This window comes from Saccoglossus kowalevskii, chromosome 14 (genome assembly GCF_978046115.1).
Source record: "Saccoglossus kowalevskii chromosome 14, keSacKowa6.1, whole genome shotgun sequence".
Classification (NCBI taxonomy): domain Eukaryota; kingdom Metazoa; phylum Hemichordata; class Enteropneusta; family Harrimaniidae; genus Saccoglossus; species Saccoglossus kowalevskii.
This window is the reverse complement of record NC_140654.1, coordinates 7715980-7735446: the sequence shown is the minus strand read 5'-3', so window position 1 is coordinate 7735446 and position 19467 is coordinate 7715980. Positions and strand designations below refer to the sequence as shown.

At 35.3% G+C, this 19467-nt stretch overlaps 1 protein-coding gene across 1 annotated transcript; it reads left to right on the top strand.

Moving 5' to 3' along the window:
• Positions 1–1934: 1934 nt before the first annotated feature.
• LOC100370689 (FK506-binding protein 2-like) lies at positions 1935–19074 on the top strand. The gene is made up of 4 exons (XM_002730503.4): positions 1935–2219; positions 16956–17018; positions 17299–17429; positions 17610–19074. Exons 1-4 carry the CDS (start codon positions 2112–2114, stop codon positions 17902–17904), a joined length of 597 nt encoding a protein of 198 aa, XP_002730549.1. The 5' UTR covers positions 1935–2111; the 3' UTR covers positions 17905–19074.
• The last annotated feature ends 393 nt before the right edge of the window (positions 19075–19467 follow it).

Here is a 19467-nt window from a genome sequence, read left to right as displayed (position 1 = left end):
GTTTACCAATACTATGAGAATTTTCTACTGTATATGCTCTATTAGAAGCCAGTTACTGTTACATGAAGCTGTAATTACAGGGACCGATAAGTTCTGACACTACCCACCCACCATAGTAAATGAATCTACGAATTGGAGGGATAGACATGATGTACTTAGTGTTGTAAATACCAAGAACCAGAATATGCCTGAACGGAATATGCCTACATCCTGTCTCTGCACCCCCATGCTTACCGTCTCTACATCCCTCTCTACAACATCTCTCTAGATCTGCATCTTCCTCTGCATCTCTTCCTGCATTCAGTCTCTGCATTCCCTCCCTACTTCTCCTCTCTATCACCTCTCAGCATCTATCCTTTGTATCTCCTCTCTGCATCCACTCTCAGCATTCCTTTTCTGGAACTTCTCCATGCATTCACTTTCTACATCCCCTCTCCACATTCTCTCTGCATCTCCCCATGCTTACCCTCTCTAAATCCCTCTCTACATTAACTCTTCGCTTCTGTATCCCCATTCTGCATCTTCCCCCTGCATCACTTTCTGCATTTCCTCTCTACATCTCCTCCATGCATTCCCTTTCTACATCTTACCTTTACATCTTCTCCATGCATATGCTCTATATGTCCTTCTCTAAATCATCTCTGTGCATCTCCTCTCTGTGCCCCCTCTGTGCATTCAACTCCTTCATGCATTCTCTCTACATTCCCTCTCTTGGTATTACTTGACTAAGTTGCTGCATCCCCTCTTCACCCATTCACTGCATCTTCTCTCTGTACCTTCACTTTGCATTCACTTTCTACATCTGCTCTCTCTGCATCCCCTCTCATCATTCCCTTTCTGCATCTCCTTCATGCACATCCTTTCTATATCTCTCTTTACATCCTCTCTCTTCATCTACTCTCTGTGTCTCTTTTCTATATCCCCTCTCTGCACCCCCTCTGTACCTCTTCCCTGCACCCTTCCTCTTCATCCCTTCCTGCATTCTTTCTCTGCATTTCCTCTCTACGTCCCCTCTCTGCATCTTTCTGGACTCCGTTGATGCACCCCCATTCTTCATCTATTCTCTGCATTTTTTCTCTGCATCTTCTCTTTGCACCCCTTTCTGCATCTTCTCTTTGAACTCCATCGCTGCACCCCATTTCTGTATCCCCTCTGTGCAGCTTTTCTCTGCATCTTCTCTTTTCATTCCCTCTCTGCATCCTCTCACTTCATCTTCTCTTTGCATTCCCTCTCTGCACCTTCTCTTTGCATCTCCTCTCTGTATTCCCTTCTTTCACCCTTCTCTGCATCCCATTTCTGAATCTCCTCTGCATCCTCTCCTTAGATAACGTTTGTGCATCTCCTCTCTGCATATACTCTCTTCATCCGCCTCCCCACTTTCTCTCTGTCTTTTTTTTTCTTCAAATAAAATTTTATTTTCTAATAATGTTCACATAACAGTAAAAACGTCAAAGACGCGACATACAAAACATTACAAAATGTCTCTTTGCATCCCCTCCCTACATCTCCTCTGTAAATATTTATTCAAACTATTTATTAATTACTCGAGAATAATTGTTCCAGACTTTCTTAAATGTCGCGATGATGTCATTTGCTTTCTATACTGTCAGAATTAAAATGCCTTTGAAGTCTTCACCAAATAAACCCCTGTTGTTAATACTGTTAGTATTGCCAGGTCAGGCTAGGATATCCCATATTAAAATTCTGAAAAAAATAATAATTTCTCTTCAGACGCGAGTACATTATTGCGGGACAAATGTACATACTATGCTTGTCCTCTTGAATGGCGCCCTCTATGTGTCATTCAGTTTTTACTGTTGTCTAAATTACCGCCCTCTTTTGGCGATGTATTCTTGAAAAGCCTCCCGATTGATAAGCACAGTTTCAGCATATTGTGTATGTAGTGCTCGATATAAGAGGTTTTAAAGAGGTTAGAGATATCCACCAACAGTGACGTCGACAAGTGGACTGTAAAGGAGGCTAGCATCAATCACGTGACATACGAACATTTGTAAGGTAACTCGCGGGAACGCATCTCGCTTCAAGATGTGATGTTCCGGCTTGATTGATACCTGAGATCCTGTTCTGAAAAAAATAACAATTGTCTGAGAATGGACGGGAATACTTTCGCAGCATGTTCGGCTTATTTTATCCTGTTTTTGTTCACCGCGCCCACTTTGGGTGATTCTGAAATCGATGGATTTGAAATAGTCGTTGTGGTGAGTGCGAGTTATTTTCATTCAACCCAATTTGCTGTAATCCGTCAGTCATTCGTAGTGTCAACACGTGGCACACCATGTTTGTATTTTACTCATTCTATCTCATGTTTGGATTGTTTTAAAAGCAACCCTACTTGTTTGATAAAAAATATATAAAAAAAAAACACAAAAAAAAAATACACAAAGCACCTCTTTAGCAGTAATTTAGTCAATGGTTGAGATGGTGCAAAAAAAAAATAATGAAACGATGTGCAGATATAAGTGCCAATAACGTACATTTTACAGAAATTCGTCCAAATAGCATATTTTGTTCATGTTATTTATAGATACAAACACAAAGGAACAATCTGCTTTGAACTTACCCACATCCTCAATGTTAATTGAATCACACTTACTTACGAATAAGCCTTAACAATTGCAGATAGAGCCGACTTTATTAACAATGTGGATTTCCAGACCATCGTAAACTCGTATATAAACTCTGTGATTCCTAATTCTCGACAGAGTCCATTAATTTTAACTCTCCGCTCACTTCAATGAGAATGATCTGTAGGTATGGCTGGTGATTTGCTGACTTCTCTAGCACATACTAAACGCCACGTTACCTGCAATTACCCACTATATGCGACTGTTCTATACGCAATGCAACACATCTTTGATGGAAATTGACCTTTAGTTTTTTTTTTGAATCTAACAAATTTTGAAGAGTGTCGAGGGAAATCAGCGCGAATGAGTGAAACCATAAGAGCGGAACGATCTGGTGTACACATTGCAATTTTGCAAAGAACCAATTTAGAGGAGATACAACTGTTATTGCATTATTAATTTACTGATATTTTCCATATACACACTTGAATAGATTATCACACTCGCGTAAACCCATGAGGAGATGTCTGTGGCATATGACGCGTGTTGAGTATTTTAGTATGTCACCATCAAACAGTCAAACGCCTCAATTTCACATAACCAATGGTAAAATCTGCATTACAAATCATAGGTAAAGATAAAGATGTACTGCAAGGCAATAATATTTTGGCATAGCAGTCTCTAGTTTGAGCCTATATTTTTCTAAGCTAATTAGCATTGGAGCACTGTTCCTATAAATTTGAAACAAAATCTTCGATAATGTATACCCTAATTTATAACATCTACGGTAAAATATGTTCTTTTTATTATACACAAAGTTGTTAAGCGAATCCTGATCCGTTACACATTATTTAGCTTTACACATAGCTTTGATAGCTTTTTGTTTTCAATTCTATGTGTTACTGTTATCTATTAACTCCCGGGAGTTTGTAATATGAAACCAGGATGCTGAAGAATTTGCTGACATCGACAGTTATTCGATATGCTCTCACGTGAAACGTCGAGATCTGCTCGCCCACGTACCATGGGTATTATACTACACTTCAGCATTCTTTGAGTTGAAAAAATAGAAAAAAAAAGCCAAACAAGAGAACAAATTAAATCAGCTCATGTGTATTTTGTATGCGTAGTACAGTTGAAATAGTAATCTAATTCAGCTGAAAGAAAGAGTTATATTTAATGCCACATGGATATATCGGCTGTGTTTTAGAAGGTTTTTATTAGAAGTTATTTTAAACTAATCATTGCGCTGTATTTGTCGTAATATTTCCTGGCATACAATTACTCTACAAAAAGCAATTTGCATTAGCACTTTCACCTTCTACACTCGTCGGCTAGATCAGAGATGGTTTTCAACTGAACTCAGGATCACAACCACAGGGAGACAATGTGATTACTGTGCCGTATGTTACAGTGTGATTCTGTGATTAGATGGGATAATCAGAATAATAATCAGTTGGTTCTGTTCAATTCAGTTCTTCATTTCCAAATAATCTCAGGAATAGAAATTATACATGTGGTTGTGGGAGGAAGACAATCGACTAGTATAGCCAGTTAAAAAAAGGGTCCACGTATCATTCTCTTCGTACTGCCTATATCGTAACGTTATCATACTTCACAGGATCTGTGTATGTATTGATGGATCGGCAAAATATAATATAATAAATGTTTACATTGAAGAGAAACAGAATTACGCAAAGACATGTTGATTACGCAAAGACATGTTGGTGGTGGAATTCGAATCAATGCTTACTACAGCCTATCATGTAATGCGTCACTTAATGCGCTTCTCTTAGTCAGTGTACATATTCGTCCAGTCTATTTTGCACTTTCATGTACTGAAAAAGGAAACCGTTAGGCAATCCACTGTGTGTTATAATGCCTGAATGTTGCCATAAACGCAGACACTTGTATCAATATATACCTACATAACAAACTAATGTCTCGTCAATGTCAATAAAATCAAATTAGAAATTGGAATTCCTATTTCATTTGGCCTCAGTTTGAAAACGTGATTTTATAAATGCAAAGAACCTATTGGCGCTATTGATGTGAGATACTGCATATATATAGAGAGAGACGTCGACAACAACTTAGTCTTTCTAGTAAGTATGTAATCATATGCTATTGTCACGTGAAACATCACCTATGGGTCAAGCAATTACTGGCGAACACAACGACAAGCCTATCACTTACACGATTCCGACGAAATACACATACAATTGAAATGTACATGATGTGTGCACTTCATGCATAGACATAGAAATGACTACATGTCATATTAAATGTGATTATTACATCAAGCGGTGGATACCTAATTTATCTGCAATGTCTCATTGTAAGAATGCCCGTAGTGCTTTTTACTTTGATAATATCGTAATATTTTGTGTAAATTTGACGTTTAGTGAACATAACAGGGTTACTAATATGATTTACTATTCTATTTGTTTTATTCTATATGCATCCTACCATGTTTAAATACAGTTTACCATTGTATGACGCACAAACTGGTTAAACGCACTTGATGGGACGAATAGTATTTTGTTTTTCTCTCGTGCATTATGTGTAATTGAGCAATGCTCTCTTTTCACATTTCACTGTCTGCCATGGGACTGCATTATAAGATGGTCCTTTAGGTTAAAATCCAAATAAAGAAACAATGTTTCAAGATTTGCAATTTCCGAAAATAATAGCCATAGTCACAATAATATATTCCAGTTTTGATTTCAATCTCCTCCCTAATTCCAGTAAACGTGTTTTTATATGAAATCTCTAAGCGTCTTGTACAAAATGTCGGTTAAAATGAAACTTGAAAATGTTTTCATTGCTATGGCTATTCTACACGGACAACGGATTTGACCATATTCTGCAGCATTGTTGATGTATATCATTTGTCAATTGTATTACACGGGGACTGTGTATATTTCGTTTTCAGTGACGTATGACCTTGAATTTAAGATCTATCAATCGGGATTATCAATAACTATAAATAATCATAATCAATTATGTAATTGTTAATAATTATTCTAAATTGACATAGTTTAGACTCTTTCAAATATATTAATATTATTTGTTACTTTTCTCAAGATGTGCTTATTACCTATTTATTATCATTTTATACCATCAATTGACCAACACACGATTTTTAATTTGTCAAAATCAAAAAGAATATTGCCATGAAAGCGCGAGAGACACACATTAAGTTGTTTATATATATCACATAAACTATAAGTATACAAACTAGACACATTCGCGAAAATACAGCAACTATACATATGTAGGTATTCAACGATTCAACACTGTTTGGTAATAATGGACTTTGCAGTAGAGAGTGTCAATTATTATCGTTTTACCGAATGAACGTATGCCGTGAGAAATCATTACGTTTTCAATTTTACTTGCGAGTCTAACGTAGTAATTTCAGTCACTTAATTATTGGATGAATTATCACGTTCCAGTTTTTTGAACACTTTTTGAAACCTTTGCAAAATATAATTTCGAAAGGAAATAATACTGTAACAGCATTTAAATTAGTGTTGATTCTTTAACAGTTTTATATTGCGAAAAACAGCGAAGTTATAATTTCCTGTAATTACGCTGTGGAATCCTGTGCTAAATTACGCTAGTTTGTTATAACGTCTACTGTACAGCCAAATGTAAACTATCAGCTTGTGTTTCATACCTAGGTTAAAAGAATAACGTGATCCCAAGTTATTAGTAGTCACAGCATTCGCTTATCGTTCTTCAAGACTATACTTCGATTTTCAGTACAAACATACTGTCAGAGATTGTATGTATATATTTGGACAATAATCTGTGTCTGGGAATAAAAAAAGCTAATCATCTTACATGGACTACACTGTGGTTGTCTATCGATTACCAGCTGTCTACAAGCGGAAATACGAGGTCCTTAGAATCGACTCCATGGAGACGTTCTGAGCACTTCAAAGAACACACACCGTTCCTTTAGAGAAATACTAAATGTTTTCAGTTGATACTGCTTTTAGCATGCAAACACAATCAGGTAGAGATCCCATTATACGCACCGATAGCTATAGTGCAAATGTCTATATATTTGAAGCCGAAGATCTTCGCAAAGGGCAGCGTTGTTTCTTATTTGTATATCTCATATAAATTTCGTAATGTTGTCTGAATGCGAGCTTAATTAAATGCCTATAATGTGTTACCTTCGCCGCTAACAAACACATCACAAAATCATTGAATGATATTAAAGCGGGGGAAATCGTCAGCTGCGCAAATGGCGAACGGCCAAAGCGTGCACGAGCGTTTGCGTTTTTAGTGCGCTTTGTTACCGTCGGTTAGGAGACAAATCTCGCGTATGTGCAAGTGACAATCTCTTCGTTTGAAAGACGAAGCATTTTATCAAGAATGTTATTAATTTGCATGTTCATATATTTGCAAAACAGTAGAAAAAAACAACAACAAGACACACGGTCGTTTATTTACAGAGGTACGCTCTCACATTTTTTTCATTTGTAGAACAAATATTCGCATTCGAGATTACATGCACATCAGTATGCTAATTTTCGCTCTCGAAATTACACATGCATTAATTATGTCGATTTCATATAATATTGCTTTGTTGATTTATTACGAAGTCGTTTTCACCGGGGGTGGTGAGTGAAACTGCTTCCTCGCTTTTGTTTTGCTTAATCATATTTCTAAGCTGTTTTAGTGTTTTTTTGCGTTAACGTTGTATAAGGCAGGAATTACCTCTTTTCTGTGTTTTTCCGGTTGAATCAAATTTGGTTGTTGTCATAAAATCTACGGCCTACAACACTATAGCGATGATCAATCGGGTCATTTATTGCTGGATTATATAAAATTGTCTGAAATTACTAAAAGATAAAAGATGGAATAATAAAGCTGAGTTAACAATCTAGGCACAGTGTTATCTAGTTATCTTTAATTTTAGACCTACTTGAAGTGATATCCATCTTGCATTGTAATTATTGCTTACGCGTGTTTAGCACATGACAATTTCTGTCATAAATAATGTATATACAATGCAATCCAATAAATACGAGTATGAGAGATAAATGTAGGACGTCCACCCGAGTATCCATTGTTGTTACAGTGGGGAGAACAGTGAATGATACATTTTCGCGTGGTGAAGACAAATACTTAACTGAAATTAAACCCTGCAAAGCTGCAGTGTTCTTTATAAACGTCTCGGAAATGAAAATTCCAACAGTCAGTGAAAGAGGAATAGCATTAGAGGATATGAGATTTTGCTTACACAGGCTGAAATGAGACAATATGCAAATTAAATTTCTTAATATGCAGAAACATGGCTCTAAAACTAATCATGACTGCGCATTACCCGCATGTAACTCTGTATTAAATTTGATTCAAATCCGCTAGAAAGTTGTTCTGATTTCGCATACACAGGCTGAATAGAGATATAATATGCAAATTAGCCACTTAATATGCACAGACATCAGACAAACAATTCATGTCTGTGCATTTTTACAAAGTACCCATGTTTGGTCAAAATCCGCTAGAAGGTTTTTGAAATATTGTTTACACACGCTGAAATGAGATGATTGATATGGAAGTTAGCTACCCAATATGCGTGGACATGGCCCCAAAGCTGTGGTGTTATTATAAACGTCTTAGAATAAAAAAAAAAAACAGTCGGTAGGAGCAATAGCATTAAGTTATAAGATTTTGCTTAGACAGGCTGAAATGAGACATTGTGCATATTAGCTTCTTAATATGCAAGAACATAGCCCTAAACCTAATCATTGCTGCACATTACCCCCAAGGTATCTCTGACTAAATTTGATCAAAATCCGCTAAAAAGTTGTTGTGATTTTGCATACACAGGCTGAAATAGGACAATTGATATGTAAATTAGCTATTTAATATGCACAGACATGGCACAAACTAATCATGTCTGTGCATTTTCCCAAAGTACCCATGTTTGATCGAAATCCGCCAGGAGGTTTCTGACATTTTGCTTACACACGCTGAAATGAGATGATTGATATGCAAATTAACTACCTAATATGCGTGGACATGCCCCCAAACTAATCTTGTCTGCATATTTCCCAAGGTACCTACGTACTAAATTTGATCAACATCCGCGCAGTTTTTTGAGATTTTGTTTACATGGACAGACACACCAGGCTAATTACACCCCTTGGGTAATTCATACAGACACTTCACCCCGACTCAAAATGATATTTTACATGTAAATCATAATTGCTTTTCTATTTATTATTTATATTTTCTGTTTATGTTAAAAGACTGAACACACACATATAGATTACTACAGCTACTGTTGACACACAACAAACTATTGTCTTTTACACCCTTGGTGCATTTGTGCGACACGCATTTGAACATTTAGTTCGTACAAGGACCTGGTATATTCTTTCCCAGGCTGTAGGTCACCCGGAAACTGGAGCATATGAGAATCGTTTGAGCGGACACGTCGCTGTTGCAGGTATACTGTAATACTATATCCCTGTCCATACATATCGTAGTTAAATGCGGAAGTTTGTATCAATACGTATTATGGCATTACCTACGTTTTCCGAGTCAGCATTCCGAGTCAAAATAAGTACCACATAACTGTTTTCAGGAATTAAAAACAGAGTTAAAAACAAGGAGACATGATCTGCTTCGAACCGGTAAAAACACCACATTTACATGTTATCAAAATATCATGTCATTTAATCATCTGTAATAATAATAGCAATGAGAATGACAATTGAAAAAAGTCTCCGTATATACATTCTCCAGAAGACACAACACCCAATAGAAGTGTGTGTTATCCTTATATAAAATCTACGCAATCAATATCAATTTTTGCATCCCCGTTTAGCTGCTTCTTATGAAACAGATTCATGACCCAATAAAATGCTAAATATACATTTCATTTCCTATGAAGTATTGCCAATTTCATGCAAGTCTGGTTTGAGGACCACTTATAAATGACATGAACGCCATTCTTGGTAATTGCCTATATTCGCTATACATATTATCACCTGAGTGCTCATCGTGTATAAAGTTATACCACACTTATTCTCATCATGAAAAGATGCTCCCTATAAATTAATTCAATATCTAGTAATAGAATGATAGGCCTTTTAAAGGAGTAGTAACATGCAATGTGTAGAGACAATGTCTGGCGGCAAGTAATTTCATATTAAAATGGCTACTACGAGTACTTGTTTGAGTGAAGGACTTCGTTCGGTTTTTCCAATTATTCACCAGTGCATACTATGGAATTATTACGAGGATACCTCAAAGTATGCACAAAAACAGTACAACGGGAATATCGACCGACGCACAGCGGATGTCGATGCGCGGGGTACTGTTTAAGTGCACATACTTTGAGGTATTCTCGTAATAACCTTACTATTATACATCTTTCTCTTCCAAAGATACACCTTGGGGATTCCGAAATCCAAAATGTTTACAGAACAGAATCAGCGACTGGAACTTCTTTGTGTTGAATCCGGTCAAATTCTGATGGCAGCCAGGTTTTTATTATTAGAGGTCGCTTACGCGCGTAAATCTTCCATATTTTGAATTCGCATTTCCTAATATGGTAGGATGAAAATACCTCGTAAAATACATACAATCTGAGAGCGTTTATGTGGAATACATTTTGAGGCTTTTTTGAATCGAGTTTTCTAGAATACAGTACATTGTCAACAATTTCCTTTTTTTTTGCATACACGTTTTTTATTATCGGAGTGGAATACTCACACAAACCGTCGTCGAGTACAATCCCCCAAGCGCTTAAACAAATATATTATTTATGCTTGTGAATAAGACACGGCAATGTAAATACTATCCATGTAGCATTTACTGCGCTTGTGACTTGACGCTCGCTAACCGCACTAAATCGCCGAGCTACACGGCACGGCCTTGCACGTCTTCCCTTCAACCACCAAGCGTTACCAAAACGAGATGCATAACAACCGAACATATTACGTGCAGAGACCGCTAAACCCGTCCGATCAATTTCACACAGCATAGGAAGAAACTGGGACCTGCGACTACTAGTATACGCGAGATGATGCCGATTGTTTGCAAATTCATGTAATCAACAAGGATACATAATCGGTGACACTAGAAGAAAGATAGTTTTCTGCGGTATACTATGCCGAGTATCAATGTATGTAAAGGTCACTAATTGGTTTAGCATCAATACTAACAGCATCTACATTAATGTAATGCCACTCAGTGATGTGACGACGTACACTATTACAAAGCCATGCAAATATACAAAACAACTAAAAATATACATTAAATTATTCCAGTTCATTGTGATCATTTGTTATTTTCATCATGAGTTTCTCTGTTTACTGAACGACACAAGGTTACAGTAATTTGCATTGTGTGTAATCTCGCAAGCTTCACCTAAGCGTTAATGTTATCCAGTAATGGCCTCTGATTCAGCAAGTTGCCCTCCTGAATAAATAACATCTTTGTTTTGCGCAAGGTGATTCGGTAATCAGACCATTAGCAGTCTGTTTAATTATACGAGAATAATAAGGAAATCCCATTTATCACTTTTGAGTAATAGTAGTCTACATCACATAATGGAGAAAACGGTAAAATATTATGGAATTCAAGACTCGTATTTAGCAATGATGAGCAATACATCATCGAGTGACTGTCGAATACGTTATTAATAGTCTACATTTGTGTGTCTAAGTATTAAGGAACTGAATGATACATTTATTTATGTCACCGAACAATTAAAAATCACGTCTTTACGTCGTCATTTTATACCTAACATCTTTCTTTTCTTCATATAATTCCACTCTACCTCTATCATATTCTCAAATTATACAATTTTTTTTTATTGGTAAATATTTGTGCAGGCGGCTTATACCTTTTCAAGTTTGGCCAAAATCATTGCAAGTTTTGAACAAACCAACACTGTTATATGCTTTTGTGGCGATTATCAGATGGAATCTCATAACTGAAATGATAAATATCTAAAAACCCAGAAAGCTAGTATATATAATTTAAATAGATTGCTAAATAATTCCTTCGAAGTCAGCAACGTGAAATGACGCTGATTGGGAATGGAATACATTCTATTTCCAACATATTATACATTAATGGATTTACGAAACATCAAATCACAGTCTTTACCTGGAATTTAACAGCTAAATCCGTTAAAATAAATCACTCCATTATTTCTTTCGATATAACTTAACGCGGCCATAAGTGTTAGTATAGGCTGCATGTTTTCTGAGTCTTTTTTATTACTAATAATATTCAAGGCTATTTTAAGTTATCTATACAGCTGTGGGACATTTTGTGTTGTCGTGACTAGCATATATATCATTTAGTAGCGTTGTCAATATGAACCTTCGTCGTGATAGAAATATCGGTGCAAATTCACGCTTTTTAATGTATGCGAACATATGAGGTTTTGTTTTCGCCCAGGAAAATATTAACCAAGTTAACACTACAGTGATTCAGATTGTTTAAACTTTCGCGAATACTGCATTTCTTAACCCCAATTAATTTTCCACAGATATGTACTGTTAACCCCGATTAAAGATTTGCTAACATTGAGTGTTCTCAGAGTTCGATCATTAAGACATAAAAGCTGAAACAATTATTGTCTTCCCTTTAAAATATTGCATTGCATGGACTATGTGTGTTGTTGTGTAACAGATAGAAACGCTTGCCATGGATCCTTCTCTAATAAAATAATTAATTAATTAGGTAAATGTGTTTGATTCCACTTCTGTCTTTCCTTTCCTTCGCAGTACTGAATCTTTAAACCTTTACTATTTACCTGACGTGTTTTAAATACTCCGCAAAATTACTACATGTTTAACACGTGTAGCCGCAGGGGACAAAACTGATGTTAATCGTTATCAAGTTTTCCGGCATTTATATTCTCCGACCTTCACACAGTGCCCATCATCTAATATACCAGCGATGCAGACACGATCGAGTGCCTACAGAGAGGAAGCACTAATCGACTGCTGCTAAATATTCATTAAACAAGCCCTTATGCCATATATCATTCAACGATTCTAATTATACGTCTGTGTGTCATAGGTGAAGTATTTCATATTTAAACTGAAAATCCACTCATATTATTTCGTTGCGTGAAAAATGTCAAGAGCATGTGACATTAGCATGACTAGTATTCTCCAAACGAACGCATTCAATACTGACTTGACAAATCAATAACAGCCCACGTAATGGATCATGACTGCATTTTACGACTGAGTGATGATTGCCTCATTTTGCCTTCGTGTCAAATAATTATGTTTCTACTACCTATGCCAAGCATTTTGTAACCTGGCCAAACCTGCCTCAATAAACCCATATAGTTAGTGACATTACCACGTGTGTACTATAGGACGTTGCACTGTTGGATAATAGTTGGCTAGTTATTAGACAATTTGCATAAATATAAGACACTGAATGGTCTATAGATCATTCATGCAGAGTAGTAACATAATGTGACAATCGTCTTAATTGAGCAGATCTCGCGTGATCGATCCATTTATGATAATTTAGGAACTGCCTGATATAAATTAAAAATTCATTATCTATAACAAGCATTGAAGGGACCATTTAAACATTCGTTCAACTGCTATAAAGCCAAGTATACTTCACACGTACGCTATGGTAATTTATACCATGCGCCACGAGTCGAGAATGTATAGTATCTGCTTATTTCCATGTAATATTCGGGAACTGTTGTGAAAGTCTGATGGATTTGACAAAATAGGATATAAATCTCCATTGTGATTAATGATCCAATAACATTCAACTGGGACTGTCATGTCTGGCTGAATTAACGATTTTATTCATTATACCAATACAATCAAACGTAATGACTGAGTTACTGAATACCGTATCAGCAGTATATGTGCATATACTGGATTATCAAATTAGAAACTGTGAGGCGAGGTCGGGTACGTTTTCAAAGGTAATACGTACCTTTCAAATGGCAAATGTACAGTCATAGTTGTCGCGAAGCGTTCATATACGGAACACGTGACCAAGCCTACATATCAGATAGAATTATTTGTAATTGTGTGTTACTAGTAGTGGTTAGTCTAATATTCCCGAACATTGTAATTCCTCGGGGTACTGAAATTACTGAATGTCCGTCGTCGTCCAACGGCGACAACTTGACATTTTAGTAAATATTTTGATAATTGCTTTGATAATTTAGTTGGAATCTTTATCACATTCGTTTATATCGTGACGATGGACTTTATTTCTGTAAATCAAGTGAATATTGTTTTTTTTGGTGAAGAATTTTATTTCCGACTTCGTCTTGAAATCGACTATTGTGCATGTAGTTGCCTCAGGTATAACTGCATGAAGATATTTTATTACGTGCGATAACTTCAGATATCTAATTTTAGTGAACAATATTTGTAATTTTGACTTCTTGAAACAGAAAACCTAGATGGTCTGACAAGTATTTTGAGTTGACGTCTTTCAATCTTGTTCATTTCATGGCAATATTTTAAATTCAACATCTTAAAAATATGTAGCAATAGTTTTATGAATCTGCGAAATAAATATATTCACTTTCTCCAAATTTATGACAATACCACTTCATTGACATTACTCTGCATATGCGTGTAGGATTGGTAGACTGGTTCACATAACGATATATTTATTTTTACATAATATCACATACACAGAAAAAATTAACGATCACTTGATAAACAACCAAGCATAGTTCGTTTATCATACAACAAAACAAAATCTATATCATCGGTATCCCGAGATCCTCTTGGTTGCCATTCTATTACACAGTTACGTCATTCTAGATTGGACGATAGGTAATTTGCAAGTAAATTACTCACATGGGAAATTTGTTCAGGAAATTGTATCCCATTGCGAAATTATGTCTACTATCCACTTTTCTGACTATTGACATATTTTGAGTACAACTGACACATCATGATTGATTACGCACGCTAATGATTGCCTCGCTACCGCAGGAGTGTGGTTTAATGTCAGAATCGACAACATTTATGCTGACAGTGTCGCTCCGTAAATAACAGAGGACAGACTCACTGTGGAAATATTGTCACAGCGTTGCCGAAAATAAATCTATCACCCAGAGGGAATTATTACTGTTATATGTCAATGACTGACTGGCGGTTAACCTATAAGCATAATAGTTAACCTTTAAGCATAAATTGGACGTGCAAACGTTTACCAACAACCCATTCGTTATAATAACTTTGGAAAATGAGCCAGTATTCTTATAGATCCTCTCCAACGTGTTGTTCAACTTGTTTCCCTGTTTTGTACAACGAGGTCGCCACAAGGAACTAAATTCCTGGTTGATGTAACACCGCTTGTTAAAATCCTTTCAATATCATTTGTTAGTAACATGTGGAGAATTGTATATAAAATATAATAATAATTATATATATAATATAAAAACTCAGCAAGAAATATGACCTAAATATACAGTTTACGAATCAATCATTATTTGCTGTCGTGTAAATATCATAATACAACACGAATAAGTACATGATTGGTTTCAGAGAGATTTATTAGCATAACTCCTTTAAAAACTGAATGTTTTATCCTTTAAATATTAATCATATCTGAAGGCGACACGTATATTTTGTTATTATTATGTGCATAAAGAGTAAACACATAGCTGTGTGTAAATACGTTTTCATAATGTTCCATTGAGATGCTATTTTCACAGGATTGCTATAAAAATAGGCTTTTGTTGGACGGAAAATATTCATACGTTCGTTCGTTCATTCATTCATTGGCGGATGTCAATAATTGGAACCCGACTTTTATGATAAAGAACATGTTCGTAGGAGTGTGTAACTTGGCCATATGTTGGGCATGCATAATTTTTTTGCCTGAATATGTTCCCAGTTTTACACACAAACAATCGAAACTTGGCCACCAATAGCCACATTTGTCGAAATTTTGTAATTGGTTGAATGTGTGTGACAATGGAAACTTAACTTGAAATCAGATACTGGGTTCTCGGAGCAGATTAAAACATTCATTTCAGTAAAACCAAGTGACGGACGACACTTCATTTCCCAATTTACGCACGCGTGCTTAGTTTCAACACGTCGTCGATGAATGCTGAATGCTGTTTACTTATTAGACATATTTGAGTTTAATTGATTACATCAATGCGTGACAACATATTCTCAGTTATCAATTTCACATTGAGCAAAATACATTTCATCTGATCGATATTTAGATGAAAAAAGAAATCCTTAAACATTCTAAACATGTATAAATCATGGTATCTATGACGTAGTCTTAATTGATAACATAACCATGGGTGTGATAAAGTGCATTAGTATACTACAAGGATTACTATAGTTATCGACCTTTAATATATGTCAATCATGCAAATGTTATTTCACCAAATAGATCGAAGAAATAATTCGTTTTTCTTACCTGGACATACATAGTAAATTCCCAACTGACCGGGCGGTGTAGTTAACATGTATTTCCTGACCTACAGTCACTTCTTTAAAAGCATCTTCACAAAAACCGCCCTGACAAATGTCGTAGGCATCTACTATCACCTGCTCCCACAGGGTGTCATCATTCTTTATTCATATACGGATTATAAATCATGCAAATAGTACATACTTTCTGAAATGTTCGTGTCACAATAAATTTAGCAGTTCCACGAAGTAATCTTTATTGGAAAATCATAAACGTCTCTTCATAAAACTGCCCGAAGCTGTTAATTATTTTTTTCAGTGTGTATCAAGTTACACACACGTACATACTTACTACACTACTGGTTCTGCAGGTAACCAACTATTTTGTTTTTTAATGACGTGAAAACAATCAACAATGGGAGCAAAGTGTAATTTATAAAATAGAACTCACATATTCAGATACTCAGCAAAACGAAAAATTGCGTTAGTTAATATATCGTCTGCGTTCTACTTATTTAATGCTCATGACAACCGTCAGGTCTTTATTGGTTGTGTTAAATCAGACGACAAACCTTGTAACGCCCATCAACTACAATGATATTTTTCACCATTAAATATCGACACTTCAATGCAATTTACATCTATATTGCACGAAATTGACACTCTTATCTTATATATATTACTAGAACGCACTCCAAAAGCGCAACCCTTTCATAGGAATAGTACTTTCAAAAATCCCTATGTCAATGCAAACTGTATCCAGATCTCCCACAAAATCTAGGGAAACCTTAATAAACAAGCATTGAAATTCGTTCGAAGCATATTCAGATATCGTATAATGATGGAAAAGCCCTTCCAGTATCCCACCTTTTACACTATTCCACTGATGATGCATTGATTGGACATAACTGAACATATTATGTGACTATTTTCCTATTTTTAGCACCATCCTGATTCCTGCTCTAAAATACCAGATAATGGGGACATAGTGAGATTCGAGTATAATGTGAGTATCTTGTTTATATTATGTATTTATAATTGTAGATTAATTTGTACATACTATTTATAGAATATAATTTAATTAATAGCAAGACTAGAATCGTCGTGACTTTCTTGGTATATGTTATCTGTATGCCAATGTATTTTCAAGGCGTCTTATATATATAAATTAACATTATTTAAAAAGTATGTTCAAGTACATGAATCTTCATTTAAATGGGCTCTTTGTGGTATTTATGAAAAACTTGGTATTTTGACAAAACTATATATTCAATTTTTATTTGCAGGCTTCGCTACCCGATGGAACGATCTTCGATGCATCCTATATATGGGGCGAAGAATTTGAATATATCCATGGCAACGAAGAAACTCATCTTTTGGCAGGATGGGTTAAAGGAGTAGAACACATGTGTGCCGGGTATGTTATACAAATCTTTGTATATTGTTGCTATTTATGTTTCGTTAAATTCTTCACTCGTATTTTCTTTGATGTGTTCAACTAAAACTGCAATGGCTTTATCTCTAATACGTCACAAAGGTATTAGTTCAAATCCAGTGAATTTGCACACGTGCACTTTATGTGATTGTTCATTTCCAGAGAACATAGACGAATCTTCATACCACCATTCCTTGGATATGGTCGGAAAGGCTCACCTCCATTGATACCAGCGAATTCCTCTTTGATATTCGATGTTAAACTTACCAACGTGCTGAAAGGTGATATTGATGATAACACCCAATCGCCCCAGCCTCCGTCACCGAACTATGAAGCGCTGCAATTTCTGGCCATTCCATTTGCAGTTATTGTGTTTGTTCTAGTCGCTGTATGTCTTTACTCGTATGAATACAGAGACAGAGGGATTAAATGGTATCGAGTTGGACAGGCCGTTTAAGTAATATCAAGACAAATGCACAGCCTGTACTGCACTTATATGACACTGTTTACTATATATATAATGTTAATATACTACAGAGCTATAACACATAGTATTTAAACTGAACATTCGACGATTTTCAAATTCACACAAGTTAACAGTTTATGTATATTTCTGTGTTTTCGATTCGAACGGTAAAGTTTTATTTGCAATGTGTATACAGAAGGTGTGTTGAAAGTATATTGTAAATTATTGTATTTCATTTGAGATGATTTTTCTGCATTATAACTGCGTTGGACGAAAAGTGGCCATAATGATGATTTACCTTGTATTAGATTAGCATAACATTGTTGCAATGCTAATTTTAAAATGTGAAGCAAACAATACCATATATACAAATTTGATTATACATTTGGTCCTAATCATTCAATATATGGCCTTATATAATTTAACAAATCAAAACCAAGGTAGGCATACCACAATATGATAACCAATTCTTGATATACGAAATGTTTAGTATAATACCACTAACAATCAAAATAACAGGCACATTACGAATATATAAACATGAAACACGAGATTCGAACTCCCAACTCAGAAAATTGCAGACGCGCTTTACACTACGACACAAAATATGATGACCGTTTGTTTAATTGTCATGGCAACGTCATAAATGTAATGTAATGCAGCTCACTTAACATAAATGTATAAACATTATTTTCAAGTTATTTTATATAATGGTATTGATGTAGTTTTGTACTAATTAATAAACACTGACCTTTCCAATGTTATTGGTGTTCACGAAAAACACACTTCACGCAATGCTTTACCAAATCTTAGAATGACTAGCGTATATTGACACATAGTAATATATAGAATATCGTATATAACGAACTAAAATCGTATATTTGGAACAGCAATACACAGGTGGAACAATATTCATATTACATTTACATAATGTCATTTATTTCAATTTAATATTTCTCAAAATAATTGCGCATGCGTTAATTGAACACGATGTATTTCTATTAATACTACAGTATTTGCTAATATTTATTAAAAGTGTTTCTGTGCGTATTACATAAATCGTTTTTGTACGTGAATTTTCCAACTCCACCAACTTTAAATTGCAATATATAAACTCTGTAGCTATAACAAGTGAATAAAACATACATTGTACTCTTACAATGACATTGTATTGTTGTATGTGCTATTGCGTCATCTCTACATATTGTGATATTTATTTAGTCACATTTAAACTCGATATTGTACTCAGTGAAAACTACACGACTACGAGTATAGGAATAATACATATCAAATTACACATAACATGGTTGACGTAAAACATTAATAAAATATATACGATAATATAAAAAGAAATGAAAATATAATTTATAAACAAGAAATAAGATAGTGTAGTACCTAGAGGTAATTCGAAGGACAAACTTTAGACGTTAGTGTGTCCATGTTCCAATAGGTGTTCTGTTTTGGGCTTCCTACATCAAGCAATTGGATCGGGAAGATATATAAATATAAGGCTATTGCGAAGAAGCCGCAAAGTGAGTAATCAGATAGTATCCC

Coding starts and splice junctions, on each gene's coding strand:
- LOC100370689 (XM_002730503.4), top strand. CDS start 2,112: ATGGACGGGAATACTTTCGCAGCATGTTCGGCTTATTTTATCCTGTTT. Junction 2,220..16,955: donor GATTTGAAATAGTCGTTGTG/GTGAGTGCGAGT, acceptor TCCTATTTTTAG/CACCATCCTGATTCCTGCTC. Junction 17,430..17,609: donor GTAGAACACATGTGTGCCGG/GTATGTTATACA, acceptor GTTCATTTCCAG/AGAACATAGACGAATCTTCA.